The sequence below is a fragment of the Oncorhynchus mykiss genome, chromosome 9, assembly GCF_057628025.1.
Source record: "Oncorhynchus mykiss isolate SJ-2025 chromosome 9, ASM5762802v1, whole genome shotgun sequence".
Classification (NCBI taxonomy): Eukaryota; Metazoa; Chordata; class Actinopteri; order Salmoniformes; family Salmonidae; genus Oncorhynchus; species Oncorhynchus mykiss.
In genome coordinates, this window is record NC_143030.1 from 20,421,207 (window position 1) to 20,439,832 (window position 18,626).

Here is an 18,626-nt window from a genome sequence, read left to right on the forward strand (position 1 = left end):
TCATTGATATCAACAATACCTTTAAAGTTAACTGGGTGAAAAGATGTATGCTTAGCTAAGAATCTATATGGTACTTCATTCCCTGTGATATTTGTATGAAATTGGGTGGTCTTCAATTTTTGTGAAAGTGCAACTATTCTCCAGCAAAATTACCCATCAAACTGGCCAAATTTCATGAACAAGCCCTTTTAGCCTGGAAACCGTGTTATGTCTTCTGCCACGCCATATGTTGTTGATTTAGACCAAACGTGGTGTGGTAGGGAGAAAATTAACCTGGAACTTGCAATTGCACATAGTGTTCAGGGATATATAGGGTGCGTTCATAAATTCACTCGGGCTATCTACTCGGATTTCAGAGCACTCTCATCTGAGTATGCCAGAGCGCAGAATAACTGTGCAACACCTGTTGAATATGACCGGTGTCAAATCAAATCACATTGGTCACATACACATGGTTAGCAGATGTTAATGCGAGTGTGGCGAAATGCTTGTGCTTCTAGTTCCGACCATGCAGTAATATCTAACAAGTAATCTAACAATTTCACAACAACTACCTTATACACACACAAGTGTAAAGGAATGAATAAGAATATGTACAATATGTACATAAATACATGGATGAGCAATGGCATGCGGCATAGGCAAGATGCAGTAGATGGTATAGAACAGTATATACATATGAGATGAGTAATGTAGGATATGTAAACATGATATAAAATGGCATTGTTTAAAGTGGCTAGAGATACATTTTTTACATACATTTTTCCATTATTAAAGTTCCTGGAGTTGAGTCAGTATGTTGGCAGTAGTCTGATAGCCTTGAGATAGAAGCTGTTTTTCAGTCTCTCGGTCCCAGCTTTGATGCACCTGTACTGACCTCACCTTCTGGATGATAGCGGGGTGAACAGGCAGTGGCTCGGGTGGTTGTTGTCCTTGATTATCTTTTTGGCCTTCCTGTGACATCAAGTGGTGTAGGTGTCCTGGAGGGCAGGTAGTTTGCCCCCCGGTGATGCATCGTGCAGACCTCATTTCCCTCTGGAGAGCCTTAGGTCAGTATACTTCTGCAAAAAAGTAATTAAATTCTTGCCAGCAGCACAGTTACAGTCACCAACGATGTAGATATCATGACAACAGCCTAACGAGCTCTGCTAGGGCGAGTAAAATGATTAGAGTGAGGTGTTCTCTCATTTGTGTCTGGAAGTAGCTAGCCAACTTTAGCCAGTTAGCTTGGGTGCTTGCCGTTGTGCGGTCAGAACATTGGAAACTCCGGAACCTTCGAGAGCGAAACGCTCTGAATTTATGAACAGACAATCTGACAATGTTCTGAATTTACGAACGTCCAGAGTGCCAGAGTGAATTTAGGAACACACATCGAGATGCACCTGCCAGCTATTACTGTAAATGTGGACCATGAAAAGGCTTTTGACAAGGTAAACCATTCGTTTTTATGTAGAGTTTTATTTTCGGTTTTTGATTTTTTTTAATGATATGGGTAAGAAAGGATTTATAGTAGACTGATGTTGGTAGCAGGGTAAATATTACGAATATTGGTAAATATAATCACGCAAGAACGAAGTGTCAGACAGGGGGGACCATCTCTCAGAGCTATGTTGGTGTTATATATTGAAACGTTCGCATGCAAGAGAATATTCAAGAAATGTCACAATTTTATATTTTAGACGACCTGAGCATGAAAGAGGCAATCAACGTCATTGATGAGTTTTCTGTTGCCTCCTTGTCGAAGATGAACATAAATAAAACATAAATAAAATATATGGGACAGTGGAAATGGAGAACTGTTTATGTGGTTTGAATGTGTGCACGGGACCAATGGTAGTGCTTGGGATATCTTTCGGAAATGAAATTAAAGATGCCCTGTCGAATTGGAAATACAAAGTAATTTCGGTTAATAAAAGATTGGGACTGTGGAAATAAAATGAGGCGACTATCTTTTAGCGGACATTCTGCCTTCATTACTTCACCTTGCCTATGTGTTTACGGTTAAGGGTCATGGTGGAGTGGGATAGTAGTAAGCCAAAAACTAAAATTATCCCTTTACATTTTCAGAAAATAGTTGAATGGGCATGTCGGCTTGTCTGCAAAGTAAAATAACATGTAGTCAACCACAGAATGCTATGTGTTAAATTGCTACTGATACAATTAAAATGTTTAGACAACAGACGGAACTATTTTAATTCGCTTGTTTTACACAGACGTCTTTGAGTTCGTTCAACATTATAAAATCATAATTTGGCTCTGAATACATTTTGTCCCAGGGACAATTGTTTTGCAATTGAAACAATGCCCTATGTTTTATGGGAATTTTCTTTAGCCCATTAGTTAACAGGAAAATAAAAAGAGATTTGTGATATATAAATAAAAAAAGATTATGAAGAGGTAGCCAAATTAGAACTAAAACATTTGGAAAAGTATTACAATTAGTGACTAGTATCCCTTATCAAGGCAAAACTTTGTGAGGCCATATGTAGCGTCAATGACACCCTCAAGTGGTCACCGACGGGATTGGTTCAATTTATAAAACAATGCAATTCGAAATAGATAAGTGGGGCATCATATGTGTAAAATGTATACGTAAAGGGATATGCCTTTCATTGTAAATGTATTTTTTATATTTATGTATAATTGTATTTTCAATTGTATTTTGTAAATATTTGATATACACTGAGGTTTATTATGAGTTCCCCTTGTATAGGCTATGTGTATGTTTTTATTATTTGTTTAATTATTCTTTTAACCCCAAGCCTACAAATCTAATTAACATAATAAAGAAATTCCTATTAAAATCAAATCCGTGTTTAAGCTAAAGATATCAATGTTTTTGCATGGGCTGCGTCTCAATCCACCACATATGCTGATATCGCCCGTCCGCATCTGGGGTGATCGGTGGCTTTAGCTTTAGCGGTGTTTGTCAGACCATGAGACATCTGGGGTGATCGGTGGCTTTAGCTTTAGCGGTGTTTGTCAGACCATGAGACATCTGGGGTGATCGGTGGCTTTAGCTTTAGCGGTGTTTGTCAGACCATGTGACATCTGGGGTGATCGGTGGCTTTAGCTTTAGCGGTGTTTGTCAGACCATGAGACATCTGGGGTGATCGGTGGCTTTAGCTTTAGCGGTGTTTGTCAGACCATGAGACATCTGGGGTGATCGGTGGCTTTAGCTTTAGCGGTGTTTGTCAGACCATGAGACATCCCAAAAATGATCTGAACGGTGTGGCCTACAAAGAATCATGTAGGCCTATCCTTTTGTCCTGATTTGGTCATTGTCAGGTTCCTCCCGAGCTTTGTCAAATTGCTACCATATGATCCGTAACAGGTGAAACGTTTGAATATTATCACAATCTAAGTTGGAAAAAGCATGTGAACCCCTAGACCACATATGTCAGAGTCAAGGCCCGCGGGCCACATCCGGCCCGCAAGAAGGTTTTTTACGGCCCCTGGGATGATCTTGATTTATTATTAGAACCGGCCCGCAGCAAGCCGGCAGCCCGCAGATCTTTTACACGCACCAATACTACATTTCCCACAATGCAAAGGTGACGCACCGAGCAGTAGGCTGCTTCATTTCAATATTTATTGGCACAGCAGTCGTCAGCATCACAGTAAAATTAACTTTCAGATACCCATCAAAAATGGCAAAACGGAAGGTGGATACTGAGAACCGGGGGTTTCAAACAAGGTGGGAGTCGGAGTATATGTTCACGAAGGTAGCTGGAAAACCTGTGTGTCTTCTGTGTGGAGAAAGTGTGGCGGTACTGAAAGAGTATAATCTGAGACGACATTATGAAACGAAACACGCGGACAAAAACAAGAATATGGACATGGAACAAAGGCTACAAAAGGCAGAGGAATTAAAACGAGGCCTCAAATCTCGACAGGCTCTGTTCAAAAAAGCCAAATCACAAGGCCAGGCTGCTGTCAAGGCCAGTTTTATTTTGGCAGAAGAGATCGCTAAATCAGCCCGGCCATTTACGGAGGGGGATTTCATCAAAAACTGCATGATTAAAGTTTGTGACGAAGTTTGCCCAGAAAAAAGGCAACTCTTTTTAAATGTGAGTCTGAGCAGAAACACCATTGCCGAGAGAGTAGACCAGTTGTCCATCAATCTAAAAGAGCAGCTTGTGAAAAAGGGAAAATATTTTATTGCATATTCCTTGGCTGTGGATGAGAGCACCGACATTTCTGACATTGCCCAGTTGTCAATTTTCATCCGCGGAGTGGACTCCAACCTAAGCGTGACAGAGGAGTTTTTGGCTTTACGTCCTATGCATGGCACAACTACGGGGCATGATTTGTATGAAGAGGTGTCAAGATGTGTAAATGAGATGGAGCTGCCTTGGGAAAAACTTGTGGGTTTGACAACCGACGGAGCACCTGCGATGTGTGGACACAGGAGCGGACTGGTGGCGAAGATACGGGAAAAGATGCAAGAGGAAAACGCGACAGGTGAGCTGACAGCTTATCATTGTATCATACACCAGGAAGCGTTGTGCGGTAAAGCCTTGAAAATGGAGCATGTAATGAGCATCATCACGCGCACAGTTAACTTTATCAGAGCCAAAGGTTTGAATCACCGCCAGTTCAAGGCATTTCTGACGGAGTTAGAAACGGAGCATGGTGATTTGCCTTATCACACAGAGGTGCGATGGCTAAGCCAGGGAAAGGTGCTTCAAAGATGTTTCGAGCTTCGTGAGGAGATTTGTCTGTTCTTGGACAGCAAAGGGAAAGACACAACACAACTCCGAGACGAAATGTTTCTGTGTGAAATGGCTTTTCTGTGTGACATTACGAGTCATCTGAATGCAATAAACTTGCAGCTGCAGGGTCGGGATCGTGTCATCTCTGATATGTACAGTACAGTGAAGGCATTTAAAACCAAACTGACTCTGTGGGAGACGCAGATGCGGAAAGAAAATTTGAGCCACTTTCCCAGCTGCCAGACCATGAAAGAGAAGCTCTCTACCAGTGCGTTCCCGAGCACACAGTTGGCTGATAAAATAGGTATGCTTGCCGCTGACTTTCGACGCCGATTTGCTGACTTTGAAGCACAAAAAAGCAGGTTGGAACTGCTCGGTAACCCATTTGCTGTTGACGTGGAAAGCTCACCACCAAACCTCCAAATGGAGTTGATTGACCTCCAATGCAATGATGCACTGAGGGCAAAATATGCGGCAGTGGGTGCTGCGGAGTTCGCCCGTTTCCTCCCCGGCACAATGCCCCAGCTGCGCATCCAGGCTGCTCAAACGTTGTCTATGTTTGGCAGCACATACCTGTGTGAACAACTGTTTTCTTTGATGAACCTGAACAAAACATCACACAGAAGTCGACTTACTGCTGAACACCTCCACTCAATTCTGAGGATTTCTTCAGCTCAGAGCCTTACCCCGAACATTGATGAACTTGTGGAAAAGATGGGACACCACCAAGTATCACCCTCAACCTCAAACAAGTGAACATTACTGTGCAATCACATATTTAGAGTTTTTACTCAGTTCAAGTTTAAAAGTTAAAATTTAATATTTGTTTTCACTGCATGTTACTTCTCCTTAAACAAAGTGTTGTTTTTGATTAATAGATTTTTGCACTTTATTTTTTTGTATTTCAATCCAATTATATTTTAAAAATATTTCAGTTGAGTGGATGATAGAAAATTGCTATTATTGTTTTTTCTTTGAAGTAAATTTAGCCCACTTTTGCTAAAATAGAAAATATAGTCTACTGATGGTGCCTTGAATACCGGTTTCTTTCATTTAATGTTCATGTTATGGGGATATTTATATAAAGGAAATTTGTCTTTTGTGTCTGTTGAAAATTAAAGATTACTGACAGAGCCATAAGAAAATATTGCTTTATTTATCTGATCATATTGTAATATATTTGTTAGGTTTTCAGTAGGTTCAATTAGGTTCACTAGACTATATGCGTCATTTAAAATGTTTTCAATGAACATTCGAACAGTCCGGCCCTCGTCTTGTAGCTGATTTTTTTATTTGGCCCTCCGTCCATTTGACTTTGACACCCCTGCCCTAGACTAATGACTTCTCCGAAAGCTCATTGGAGTCAGGAGTCAGCTAACCTGGAGTCCAATCAATGAGACGAGATTGGAGATGTTGGTTGGAGCTGCCCTGGCCTATAAAAACACTCACAAAGTGTGAGTTTGCTGTTTACAAGAAGCATTGCCTGAATTAGCCATGTTGGAAAATAAAAGTCATATTTCTGTCCAGTGTCTGTGTTCTTTTGCCCATCTTCATCTTAATATTTTATTGGCCAGTCTGAGATATGGCTTTTTCTTTGCAACTCTGCCTAGAAGCCCAGCATCCCGGAGTCGCCTCTTCACTGTTGATGTTGAGACTGATGTTTTGTGGGTACTATTTAATGAAGCTGCCAGTTGAGGACTTGTGAGGTGTTTGTTTCTCAAACTAGACACTCTAATGTACTTGTCCTCTTGCTCAGTTGTCCACCGGAGCCTCCCACTCCTCTTTCTATTCTAGTTAGTGACAGATTGCGCTGTTCTGTGAAGGGAGTAGTACACAGCGTTGTACGAGATCTTCAGTTTCTTGGCAATTTCTCACATGGAATAGACATTCATTTCTCAGAACAAGAATAGACTGATGAGTTTCAGAAGAAAGTGCTTTGTTTCTGTCCATTTTGAGCCTGTAATCGAACCCACAAATGCTGATACTCCAGATACTCAACTAGTCTAAAGAAGGCCAGTTTTATTGCTTCTTTAATCAGAACAAAAGTTTTCAGCTGTGCTAACATAATTGCAAAAGGGTTTTCTAATGATCAATTAGCCTTTTTTAAATGATAAACTTGTATTAGCTAACACAACGTGCCATTGGAACACAGGAGTGATGGTTGCTGATTATGGGCCTCTGTACGCCTATGTAGATATTCCATTAAAATCATCTGTTTCCAGCTACAATAGTCATCTACAACATTAACAATGTCTACACTGTATTTCTGATCAATTTGATGTTATTTTAATGGACCAAAAATTTGAAATGTGATTTTCTTTCAACAACAAGGACATTTCTAAGTGACCTCAAACTTTTGAACGGTAGTGTACGTTTCTTCAACAACAGGTTATGGTCAGTAATATCAAAGGCTGCACTGAAATCTAACAGCACAATCTTCTTATCAATTTCTTTCAACCAGTCATTTGTGTCCGTGCAGTACATGTTGAGTGCCCTTCTCTATAAGCATGTTGTAAGCTGTTGTTCATAAGCTGTTGTTCATTTGGTTACAGAGAAATAGCATTGTATTTGGTCAAAGGCAATTTTTTACAACAGTTTGCTGAGAGCTGGCAGCAAGCTTTTAGGTCTGCTGTTCGAACCAGTAATGGCCGCTTTACCACTCTTGGGTAGCGGAATGACTTTGGCTTCCCTCCAGGCCCGAGGACAAAGACTTTCCTCTTTCCTCCTGATGTTATCAAGTTATTGATTTCATGAACCTTGTTTCTAAGGCTACATATATTAACATGCGCTATGTTCAGCCCTTTCCTGGGTAGCTTATCAGAGATAGACATAATATGGAAAAGAGTAAACAAAGCAAGTTAAAAAAATATGCGTTCAGCAGTCCGTTAATCAGTTGGTGTGTGTGTACTGCGGAGTTGAAGCTACGAACCCATAGGCTTGGCTCTCTCATCCCTTCCAGGCTTCTGGGAGGGAGGGTGGACAATGAGTCTGTCATAGGGGATGTAAGCCATGTCCCCCCTCGCTCTGGCAGCTTTCATGGCTGAGATAAGTTCTGTTGAATCAGGACACAAGGGCGAGTTAGAATAGGATTTGATTTGCTTTACAATTTTATATCACTAAAGGTGGTGATATTTCAATTGGATCTACTTACACTACACTCTTAAAAAAAGAGTTCCAAAAGGGTTCTTCGACTATACACATTGGAGAACTCTTTTTGGTTCCAGGTACAACCATTTTGGGTTCCATGTAGAGCTGTTTTGGGTTCCATGTAGAATCCTCTTTGAAAGGAACCCAAAACATGCTGAACAAAAATATAAACACAACATGTAAAGTGTTGGTCCCATGTTTCATGAGCTGAAATAAAAGATCCCAGAAATGTTCCATACGCACAAAAAGCTTGTTTCTCTCAAAATTTGTTCACACATTTGTTTACATCCCTGTTAGTGAGCATTTCTCCTTTGAGAAGATGATCCATCCACCTCACAGGTGTGCCATATCAATAAGCTGATTAAACAGCATTATCATTACACAGGTGCACCTTGTGCCGAGGACAATAAAAGGCCACTCTAAAATGTGCAGTTTTGCCATACAACACAATGCCACAGATGTCTTAAGTTTTGAGGGAGCGTGCAATTGGCATGCTGACTGCAGGAATGTCCTCCAGAGCTATTGCCAGAGTATTTAATGTTCATTTCTCTACCGTAAGCCACCTCCAACATCCTTTGGAGAATTTGGCAGTACGTCCAACCGACCTCACATTCGCAGACCACTTGTTTGGTGTGTGGTCAGGCGGTTGGCAGATGTCAATATTGTGAAAAGAATGTCCCATGGTGGCAGTGGGGTAATGGTATGAGCAGGCATAAGCTACCAACAATGAATACAATTGCATTTTATTGATGGCAATTTGAATGCACAAAGATATCGTGACGAGATCCTGAGGCCCATTGTCGTGCCATTCATCCCTCGCCATCACCTCATGTTTCAGCATGATAATGTACGGGCCCCACATCGCAAGGGTCTGTACACAATTCCTGGAAGCAGAAAATACCCCAGTTCTTCCATGGCCTGCATACATACCAGACATATCACCCATTGAGCACGTTTGGGATGCTCTGGATTGACGTGTACGACAACAAAGGAGATGTGTCGCGCTGCATGAGGCAGATAGATGGTGGTCACACCAGATACTGACTGGTTTTCTGATCCACCCCTACCTTTTTTAAGGTATCTGTGACCAACAGATGCATATCTTGAAACCCAGTCATGTAAAATCCATAGATTAGGGCCTAATGTACTTATTTCAATTGACTGATTTCCATATATGAACTGTAACTTAGTAAAATCTTTAGGCTAGGTTGTAGCAACCTCATGATGGGTATAGAGAAAATATGAGTATCATGTAGTAGCCTAAACCTATCGATGTTACATTGAACTAGGTGAATGGAACATGAATGGCAGTCATCTAGTATGCTGTAATAGAAATAAGGTAATGGGAAAAAAAATAACGTCCTCCCTCATCTTAAACGGCACTGACCGCCACTGGTGAGCACCCACGTCCTGGGGTTGAGGATGGACAGAATGACAGGTTTGGGACAAGTCCAAGTTGTTAAGGTTGTAGAATTCGTGTAGTCTATGCCTTGCATAACCCTTTTCTTAACCCTAACATAATTATCCTAACCTGTTGCGTAAATTCTCTAACCTGCCACGAAAAGCCAAATCTGACAAAGCTGTATCCCATCTCGTCAAAACCCTGATTTCTTCTTCAATGATTTTGAAGCCGACCTGTCAGACAACTCTTGTATAAGTCCGGTATTGATATTATTTCTAGATTGTGGACAATATTGTGAAATCATTGTCTCGTTTGTTGTATATATGTATGCTATTGAATAGTTGTAACAGTTTTTGAATCTGGCACCCCAATAAGATTGTGTCTGTGGTTAAGTTCTTCTCTTACTGTAATTTGTTAGATTGCTATTTGACAATTTCATATGTCAGAAAGCTGATTCCATTGCTTATTTCAAACCAGAAGAGAATTGCTGATGGTCTTGGGTGGCGCTGCGGTCAAAAGCCGGGGTAGAGGAGGGTTTGGCCAGTGGGGTTTTCCTTGGCTCATTGTGCACATGTGTAGTGGTTCCCAACCAGGGGTACTAGGACACCTGGTGGTACTTGGCCTATCCACAAGGGGTACACGAGAAGACTCATGAGGCCATAGTCCTACTGGTAAAATTCACATGAGGGGGTACTTCAGGGGTACTCCAGGTAGAGCAAATTTAAGTTGGTGGTACAGTAACGAAAAAGGTTGGGAACCACTGCTCTAGCGATTCCTTGTGACAGGGCCGGGCGCCTGCAAGCTGACTCCGGTCGTCAGTCGAACAGTGTTTCCTCCGTCACAATGGTGCGGCTGACACCCGGGTTAAGCGAGCAGTGTGATAAGAAGTAGGCAGCCAGGTAGGTCATAATTCAGGGAGAAAACTGGGTAAAAAAAAGATGCTTGTGGCCATAGTACTGGGTTAGTACTGGGACAGGAGACTGCTTGGGAATACCAGGTGCCGTAAAACAAACACAAAAGGAAGAAAAAAATCAAATAGAAGTAAAAACAGAAGAGAATTGCTGGAACACTTCTGCACTCACCGTGTCATGCACTGAAAAAGCACAAGAGGGCGCTATATCATAACATTCAAGTATCCTCTCGGCTCGTCGTCATTACTCCCCCAGTTATATTATGTTGGTGGATCCAGACACACATTAGTCACATTTAAACTTGTGATAATATCCAGCTGGAGCGAGTTTATGTCACGTGTTTATGAAGTCCTCGTGCCAAGCAGTTGTACTCACTGGCTCTGCTTGTGATTTACTTATGCAATAACCTCTCCTCCACTTTGTAGAGAGGAGTGTGTATAACCCATAATGATGTGTGTGTGTGCGTACGTGTGTGCGTGTGTGTGAATGCATAACCACAATGAACTCTGTTTTTTTTATAAAAGAAAAATGACTCCAATTGATTCCAAATAGGCTATATTTGAAAAAAGGAAATGTACAAGAAACAATAGTAGTCATAAACCTTAGTAAATTAAATGTACAAACTATGCTAAACACAAAATGTCCTTCATGGTGTATAAATGCTTAAAGACATTGTCTTGAATCAATGTTATTGATATCTTAAAGAGGTGTAGGTAGCCTAGTGGTTAAGAGCGTTGGGCAGGTAAGTAAAAGGTTGCTGGTTTAAATCCCAGAGTGTTTAATAGGTGAAACATGTGTCTATGTACCTTTGAGCAAGGCACTTAACCCCAGTTGCTCTGGAAAGAGCTTCCTGCTAAATCACTCAAATGTTTTATGAAATGTGGACACATGGCAGTGATATATTCTTCATTAATGCCCAGTGTTTCACTGCATAAGCTAAACGTAGTCTGCGGTGTGATTGAGATGCTTGCTGTTGATTTATTGCCTCTACTTCTAGAACAGTGTAAAAATCCCTGCTCCCTTTTCGTCTGCTATAACATTTTCGAACACAATATATCAATGGTTTAAAGGCAACTTTTACATTAAAGGGATAGCAGATAACATGGTGGTGTGAGGGAGGTTACTTCGGTTGAACTCAGGCCAGAGGAATGGTTCACTTTCTTCTTTAAACTATGGTGCCTATTCTGTAGAGATATTAGTTTGGCTGCTGTAGTTTTTGTCCTCTTTCTCCTCCTCCCTTCTCTAATGTAATTCTTCCCTCCTTTCATTTCCTCCCTCTCATCCCATCTCCTCTAATCTTGGCTCGCCCTTCCTCCCCCTCACTCTCCCTCCCTCCTTTCTCCCTCTCTCTCATTCTTACCCCCTTGTCTTTCTCTCTTTCTGCCTCTTCCTCTCTATTTCCCTCCATCCTCCCTCTCTCTCTCCTCCTTGCACCCTTCCTCCAACCTCAATCCCTCCCCTTTCTCCCCCTTCACACCCAGACCTTTCCCTTCCCGCCTCCCTCCCCTCCAGACCTGCTGCCTCCACAGCAGCCCCCTCCCAGGCCATGGTGTTTTGTAGCGGGCAGGTTCTTGTAGACGGCCCTGGAGTACGGTATGAAGCAGAGCCCCAACTGGAGGTGACGAGCCAGGCGGCAGTAGGCAGCCAGAGCCAGTACCAGGAGGGGGGTGACCAGGAGGAACCCGACCACTAGGAGGGCCACACAGCCCCCGTCGCTCAGCAGGTCCGAACAGTAGCGGGTCGTCCCCTGAGGGCGCACCTGGGGAGAGGAGAGGGGGCAGGAGAGGAGAGGGTTGGTTTTTCTGGTTGATTATGTTGCTGTTTTTCACATGACCAGAAGAATGTGTTGCACCAACAACGAAGAGATTGACATAATGTTCTTATGACTGTATAATGACAATAATGCAATGTCAATGCAACAGAAATGTATTGATCTCAAATGTTGCTATAGTTTCTGACAAGCTGATGAAGCGAATCAAGCTTTCTGTTGGAGTCTTGTCAGAACAGATGGAGAGAGTTATTGGTTTCAGCACCCATGTTCAAGAGAAGTGAAGGATGGAGGAGTCAGAGACGAATGCGGGGATAGACAGATGGAGGAGAGGAGAGGAGGAGATGCAGGGAGACGATGACGTGCCCCTGTTGGAATGTGTGTCGGAGGTCAGGACAGACACAGAGCAGATCGCAGTCTGACACACACACACACACACACGAAGAAGGAGGGGCCCTTCCATAGATGAAATGTGATGAATTGCCATTCTTATATCACAGCTGTGAAACATCACAATAATATCTATGGATCTTTAGAATTAAAATGTCCGCCTGCTGGTGTGGTATGTGATGTTGTTAGTGTGAGGGAGAAGTGGTAGAAGTGGTAGCAGAGAATGGAGAGAATGTGAGGAATGCACTGGAGGGAAAATTGAGGAGCTGTCACCCTTCCTTATCTCTGTGGTAAGAACAGAATACGCAAGTGGAGGGGGATGGAGGGAGAAAGGGAGGGAGAGGAGAGGCACAGAGGGGTGAGGGGGGAGGGATGGCGGGAAACAGGTTGGGAGGTGAACAGATAACACTACAGTATGTCCATGCTTATTTCTACTTTCTGAGGCCAGGGGGTTTATGTCCCACAGCCAACCTTCTGAAAATATTTGATATTCATAGTTCTTATTGGGGTGTCTAGCTCTGAAATCATGCAGCTGTATCATGCCAGTTAAAGTTAATGTAGTTTAATGCAGCTGCTTAGTAGGGTAGGCAGTCATTGTACATAAGAATTTGTTCTTCAATTCTTAACTGACTTGACTAGTTAAATAAAGGTTCAATAAAAAATAAAAATAAATAGTGAAGATATTCCCTTCCCCTTTTTCAAAATTGTTGGTGAATGTTTTTCAGAGTTTGTGTAATTCAATATTTTGTGACAACGAACTGCGAGATCAGGATAACTTGTTTAGCTAGCTTTAACATTCCTTCCTTCCTTCCTTTCTTTCTCATCCACCTCTCTCATTTGTTTCAATCCTCCCTCTCTCTCCCTCTCCACCCTAATCCCTCCTTAATCTGGTGCCACAAGGTTCCTAATTGGTTAGAGGGGAGGGGAATCCTGTAACACACACACACACACACACACACACACACACACACACACACACACACACACACACACACACACACACACACACACACACACACAGAGTCATTAGTAAGGTGGGGCTAACTGGGGTCAAAGGTGTGTGTGTGTGTGTGTGTGTGTGTGTGTGTGTGTGTGTCACTGAGGCCTGCGAGCTGCTGCTGCTAAACACAACGTGTGCTCACACATGTGCTAATGCATGCGTCTGTCTGTGTGTGAGCTCAAGTGTGCTAAATTAATTTCGCACTTAATGTTTTCCTATTTTGGCTGTGAATATGTGAGTGTGTTTAAAGCATTCTTCGACATAGCCTTGTCCTAGATTTGTAGGAGTTAGTTAAAGCATATAGATATGGGACCAGCTAGGCAAGCTAATCCCTACCTCCCTCTATTCTTTAAAGTCTTTCCCTTGACTCCTGACCTGTCCAGTCGGATTCTCAAAAATTCTCTCCAAAATAGCTCCATATTCCCTATATAGAGCAGTACTTTTACCAGAGCTCTATGGTCCCTGGTCAAAAGTAGTGCACAATAAAGGGAATAGGGTGCCATTTGGAACGCAGTCCCTGTTCTTAAACATCTGAGAAATACTAAGAAACTCTCTGGCTGATCTGCTTATGAAACTCATCACAGAGGGCCAAACTCCACCCTCATCTTCTGCTAAAATATTCCAAACTCATGCTGGGTGGTGAAAGTTTAGTTATGAGTTTTAGGATTCACAGTTAGTCCCTCCTGAAATGTCAGCCTTAATGACTACTCTGTATACCATACAATTATTTCATATGATTCTGATCTATTATCTAGTTAGCTTCTCGTGACGATACCTCCCGAAGGCTCTAATGTTATGAGTGTGTTAGCAAACACACCTTCACTCAGACACATACAGTAGATGAGTTATGAATGTGAAATTGAAATGACACTCAGGAACTTTGGAAGATGGAGTAACCTTTCCTCTGAATTTTCCCTCAGGTTATTCATTAGAGAGTGTGACAACTCTCTGCCTGAATAGTAGAAGAAGGAGAAGAAGAAGGAGAAGAAGAAGACACACCCCACCGCTTTCCCTCCTTACCGTAGAATGACACAGGAACCCAAACACCACCATCACTATAGCCGGGGTGAGGATGAGTCCGAACACCAGTCCGGCCAGGCAGGCGTTGATCCCCGCTATGACCAGGTTCTGGGCCGTCACCAGCACCGAGCACGCCCAGCAGTCCAGAGAGCCCCTCAGCTCCAGGGGAGCGTCACTCCCTCCTCCCCCGCTCTCGGCTGCAAAGTACGGGGGAGGCACCACCACGCCGGAGGGTGTCCCCACGGGGGCGGTGGAGGCCAGGGAGTTGGAGTGCTGGAGGTGGTGGTGGTGCTGGTGGTGGGGGTGATGGTGGGGGTGCATGTGGGGGGAGAGCTCCTCAGAGAGGTCAAGGGCCTGGTGGTGAGCCCCCTTCTCCAATGTGCCGCTCATACTCATGGTCAACTGGGTAGGAGGGGAGAGAGAGAGAGGAAGAAGGGGCAGAGTTTAGCCAGGTTTGCGAAAGCAAAAATGGTCCCTACTTCTCGGATGTGGAAATACTGTTCCAAGCATATATGAATGTGAAACGGTTTGGCTTTTCCTGAGTGGATTTTTATAGTGACAGTGTCATGCTTTTTGATAGCCAATTTGTGCAACAGAAGTCTCTCCCTGTCTCAAACTCATGTCTATCGCAAACTTGGTCCGTAGACATATCATAGCTGAGGTTCAGTCTTCAAATGTAGAATGAACCAGGGAGTTCACAGGGAGGTTAGAGGACTTTATCTGTTAGAGGAAGAGGAAGGCAGGCTGCACGGCGTAATCTATCAACTCTTATATCTTCTATCAGAACAGGATAGTTATCTGAAATCTGATTGGCCCAGAGGAAAGGAACCTAATTGCCAGGCGAGGGTGCACAGAGGATGATGATGGATAAGATGAAGATGAAGGGTAAGAGACAGAATCAAAGGATGCGTGTGTGTGTGTGTGTGTGTGCGTGTGCGTGCGTGCATCTGTGTATGCTTGTGCACGTGCCTGAATGCATTTGTTTATCTTGGCACTGGTTGAAGACTGCAGTTCATGTCTTGTCAGAAATAGAAAAACGTACAAGTCATGTCATGGCCTTATGTTCAAGACACTGTAAAAGTGTTGTTTGATTCTTCCAGTATGGTAAAAACAACTCCAAATCAGCGCAGACCAAGTTGAAAGTTTCCCTGAATCAGCGATAAGTAACAACTCATAACTGACATGTCCCATTAACAGTGACAGGATAGCAACCCCCCCCCCCCCCCCCCTTACTAAGCGTTGCCCAAACCAGCCTGAACAATGGACCAGGGTCAGTTGCCAGCCTTCCTCCCAGAAATACCCCTGCCCTCAGCACCGCTCTGTACCGCTCTGCACCAAAGTGATAAATCTATCAGGACAGACCAGAAAGGCCAAGGTCTAGAACTTAACAATGTTAGTTCAGAAGTTGTGTAAAAGTGTATTGAGCAATATTCCACAAGTGCAGGGTAAAACGAATGCCATAGCAAAGAGAAGAATACCCACAAACGTTTTGGTGGTATGTAAGTACACTCAAGAGAATTAAGGCAGTGTTTGTATGGGTATTGTTCTTCTTCCTCCCCTTAGTACTTTTAGTACTGGCACATCTAGCACTTCCACAGGTGCAGGATACAAAACCACCCACATATTAGGTATTGGTAGGGCCATGATCATGCTGCTGCTCCCCCTATGATCATTCCACCCCACCCCCTCAATAGTCTTTAATCTGCTTCCACCCCAATGGACATTTATTTATTCATCACTGCCACAGTTGTTATTATGTATATAGTGCTATTTCTGTAGATTTTTTATTACCATTTTCATAATTTTATTTCACTAGTCCTGCATGTTGGAGCTCGAAGCCTAAGATTTTCACTGTACCCTGCAATCACACCTGCAACCCTGTACACGTGACTAATAAACACTGTACCCTGCCATCACACCTGTAACCCTGTAAACGTGACTAATAAACACTGTACCCTGCCATCACACCTGTAACCCTGTACACGTGACTAATAAACACTGTACCCTGCCATCACACCTGTAACCCTGTACACGTGACTAATAAACACTGTACCCTGCCATCACACCTGCAACCCTGTACACGTGACTAATAAACACTCGGAATCTGAATGAGTTTTTCCTGACCATGATAAACTCCTGGCCATAGACATAGGGGTATATGTGGGTACTCATCTTCTTTTAACCACCCCTTCTTACTTTTACCCGACAAACAGACATCACCCGCATACCTCATCCGACCGCTAACCCTGACCCCAACCACGCTACGGAAGAGGTCCACTTGAGATGTGTCCCTGCTGGACGTCGCTACCTCAACAGTGTTCTGCGTCAACCTCCCATTGTTAGTGAAGTGTTGTCGTTCAGGTCTAAGGTCGGGGGTGCAGGAAGAGTCCAACTAGCTCACTCATTGTGACCTAAGGCCCTACACTTGGCCGTTACTTGGCCTACACTTGGTCGTTACTTGGCCTACACTTGGCCATCTGTTTTATACAATGTACTTGGCTTGCTTTTTTCCATTTTATGAGGCGTTGATTGTTTTTCATAACCATGGAGACACTTGATCTTAACGCTATAGAAATGATTGAATTACCTACGGTATCTTCAAATGAGCTTCCTCTCTAGCTTGTGGTCACTGATAGAGCACTGAACTACATTCAAGCTGGTCCTTCAAAAATTCTGACATTCTCATCTAGAACATTCAGGAGAAGCTCTTTTGTTCTATTATTCTATTGTCTTTTGGCTGGCAGTTGAATACATGTGACGCCTGTCTGAAACGTGATCTACGCATTTAATTATCAGTGATGAGAACCAGAATTGTCATTTTAAAATGCTTTTGTGAACGTTCTTTCATAGATATTAGATTAGAAATCATCTGAAAATAATGTTTTAGTTAATTCAACCTTCTCTGTGGCTGGTTTCTCACTCACATTGCGTGGAGCCGGGTAGAGCCTCTCTCTGATCCTTGCTGGTTCTCTTCTCTTCTTGGAAGTTACACTGAAACTCTCTCTCTTCTTAACCACGTATACAAGCAGGTGGACAATGTTCACAAACGTTAACAACTTCTCTCTCTCTCTCTCCCGTCTTTTCTCAAATCTCCCCTTGCGGTTCTCACGCTTCTAGTCCTTCATGCATCAGTTCAGATTCCTTCACACTCTTGTCAATGAAGTTGGGACCAGCTTGTTTTGTAGTGGCATGCTGGTATGTTGGCCTTCTGTAGCCGTAGTGGTGATCTCCTGCTGTTTCCACTCGTAGTCGGTCCCTTCAGGGATAAGTCAGTGTGCTTTGTTTTTTCATCCGTTGTTCTCTCCCTGACTGCAGTTGACTACTCCAGCCTCAACGTTTTGGGTCTCAGCTCCTTAGAATTATCCCAAACTTCTGTACCTCCCACCGTCAGTCCGCCCCTCCTCTTCTCCTATTCTCACTCTTTCTCTGTTTGATAGAAGAGCCCCTCTTGAGGAATTAGAGGGATGCCTTTCTCTCCCGCTCTCACTCCCTCTTTCCCCCTCCCTTTCTTAACTACTACATTGAGTGCTTGTGCCCCTTCCACTCACTCCCCTCCCTCTATCTCCCTTTTAACTACTATACCCAGTGCTTGCAAAGCACCCACATCTCTTCTCTCGTTCCCTCTGTTAACGGTGTGTAGCACTCTGGGGGTCTTTGGGGTTGGAGCTCCTCTGATAACCTGAGAAGTGATGGAACATGTGGAGAGAGGGAGAGGGGAGAAGGAGAGAGTGAGAGCGGGGGCGCGAGAGAGAGACGGGGAGAAAGAGAGAGCGAGTGTTTATTTAAAGAGCTGCTGTGTCGCTGTGGTCTAATCAGCAGTCAGGGATGGAGCAGAGTTTACACGGTGCCCCTGACATCCCCACCATGTTACAGACAGGATCACAACCCTGGTTGGTTAGACTAACTTATATAAAGATCTACATTACAGTGCTTTTGTTATTGTACAAAGATTTCTGTAAGTAACACATTTTGGTATGAAACTTTACTTACACTATTAGCCCCAACCCTAGCCTTTAATTGAACCCTGACCCCAAACCTAACCCTTAACCATAACCCCAGCCCCAGCCCTAACCCTAGCTCAACCCCAACTCTAACCCTAGCTTAAACCCTTAACCTAACCCTAGCTCCAACCCTACCCCTAGCCTTACCCTAGCCCTAACCCGAGCCCTAACCCTAGGCATTCAGTTGTACAACTGACAAGGTATCCCCCTTTCCCTTTCTTCAAAACCCATGAGTCTGTAGCAGTGGGAGATAGTGTTGAGAGAGAGCAGCT

The 18,626-nt window shown here is 43.4% G+C and overlaps 1 protein-coding gene across 1 annotated transcript; it reads right to left on the reverse strand.

The window, feature by feature from the left end:
- Positions 1-10,713: 10,713 nt before the first annotated feature.
- On the reverse strand, positions 10,714-18,044 carry tmem88b (transmembrane protein 88 b). The gene is made up of 3 exons (XM_036987490.2): positions 17,278-18,044; positions 14,354-14,755; positions 10,714-11,934 (listed from the first exon to the last, which is right to left on the reverse strand). The coding sequence occupies exons 2-3, from the start codon at positions 14,747-14,749 to the stop codon at positions 11,647-11,649; spliced, it is 684 nt and encodes a 227-aa protein (XP_036843385.1). The 5' UTR covers positions 14,750-14,755; positions 17,278-18,044; the 3' UTR covers positions 10,714-11,646.
- Between the last annotated feature and the right edge of the window lie 582 nt (positions 18,045-18,626).

Coding starts and splice junctions, on each gene's coding strand:
- tmem88b (XM_036987490.2), bottom strand. CDS start 14,749: ATGAGTATGAGCGGCACATTGGAGAAGGGGGCTCACCACCAGGCCCTT. Junction 11,935..14,353: donor GGTTCCTGTGTCATTCTACG/GTAAGGAGGGAA, acceptor TCCTCTCCCCAG/GTGCGCCCTCAGGGGACGAC.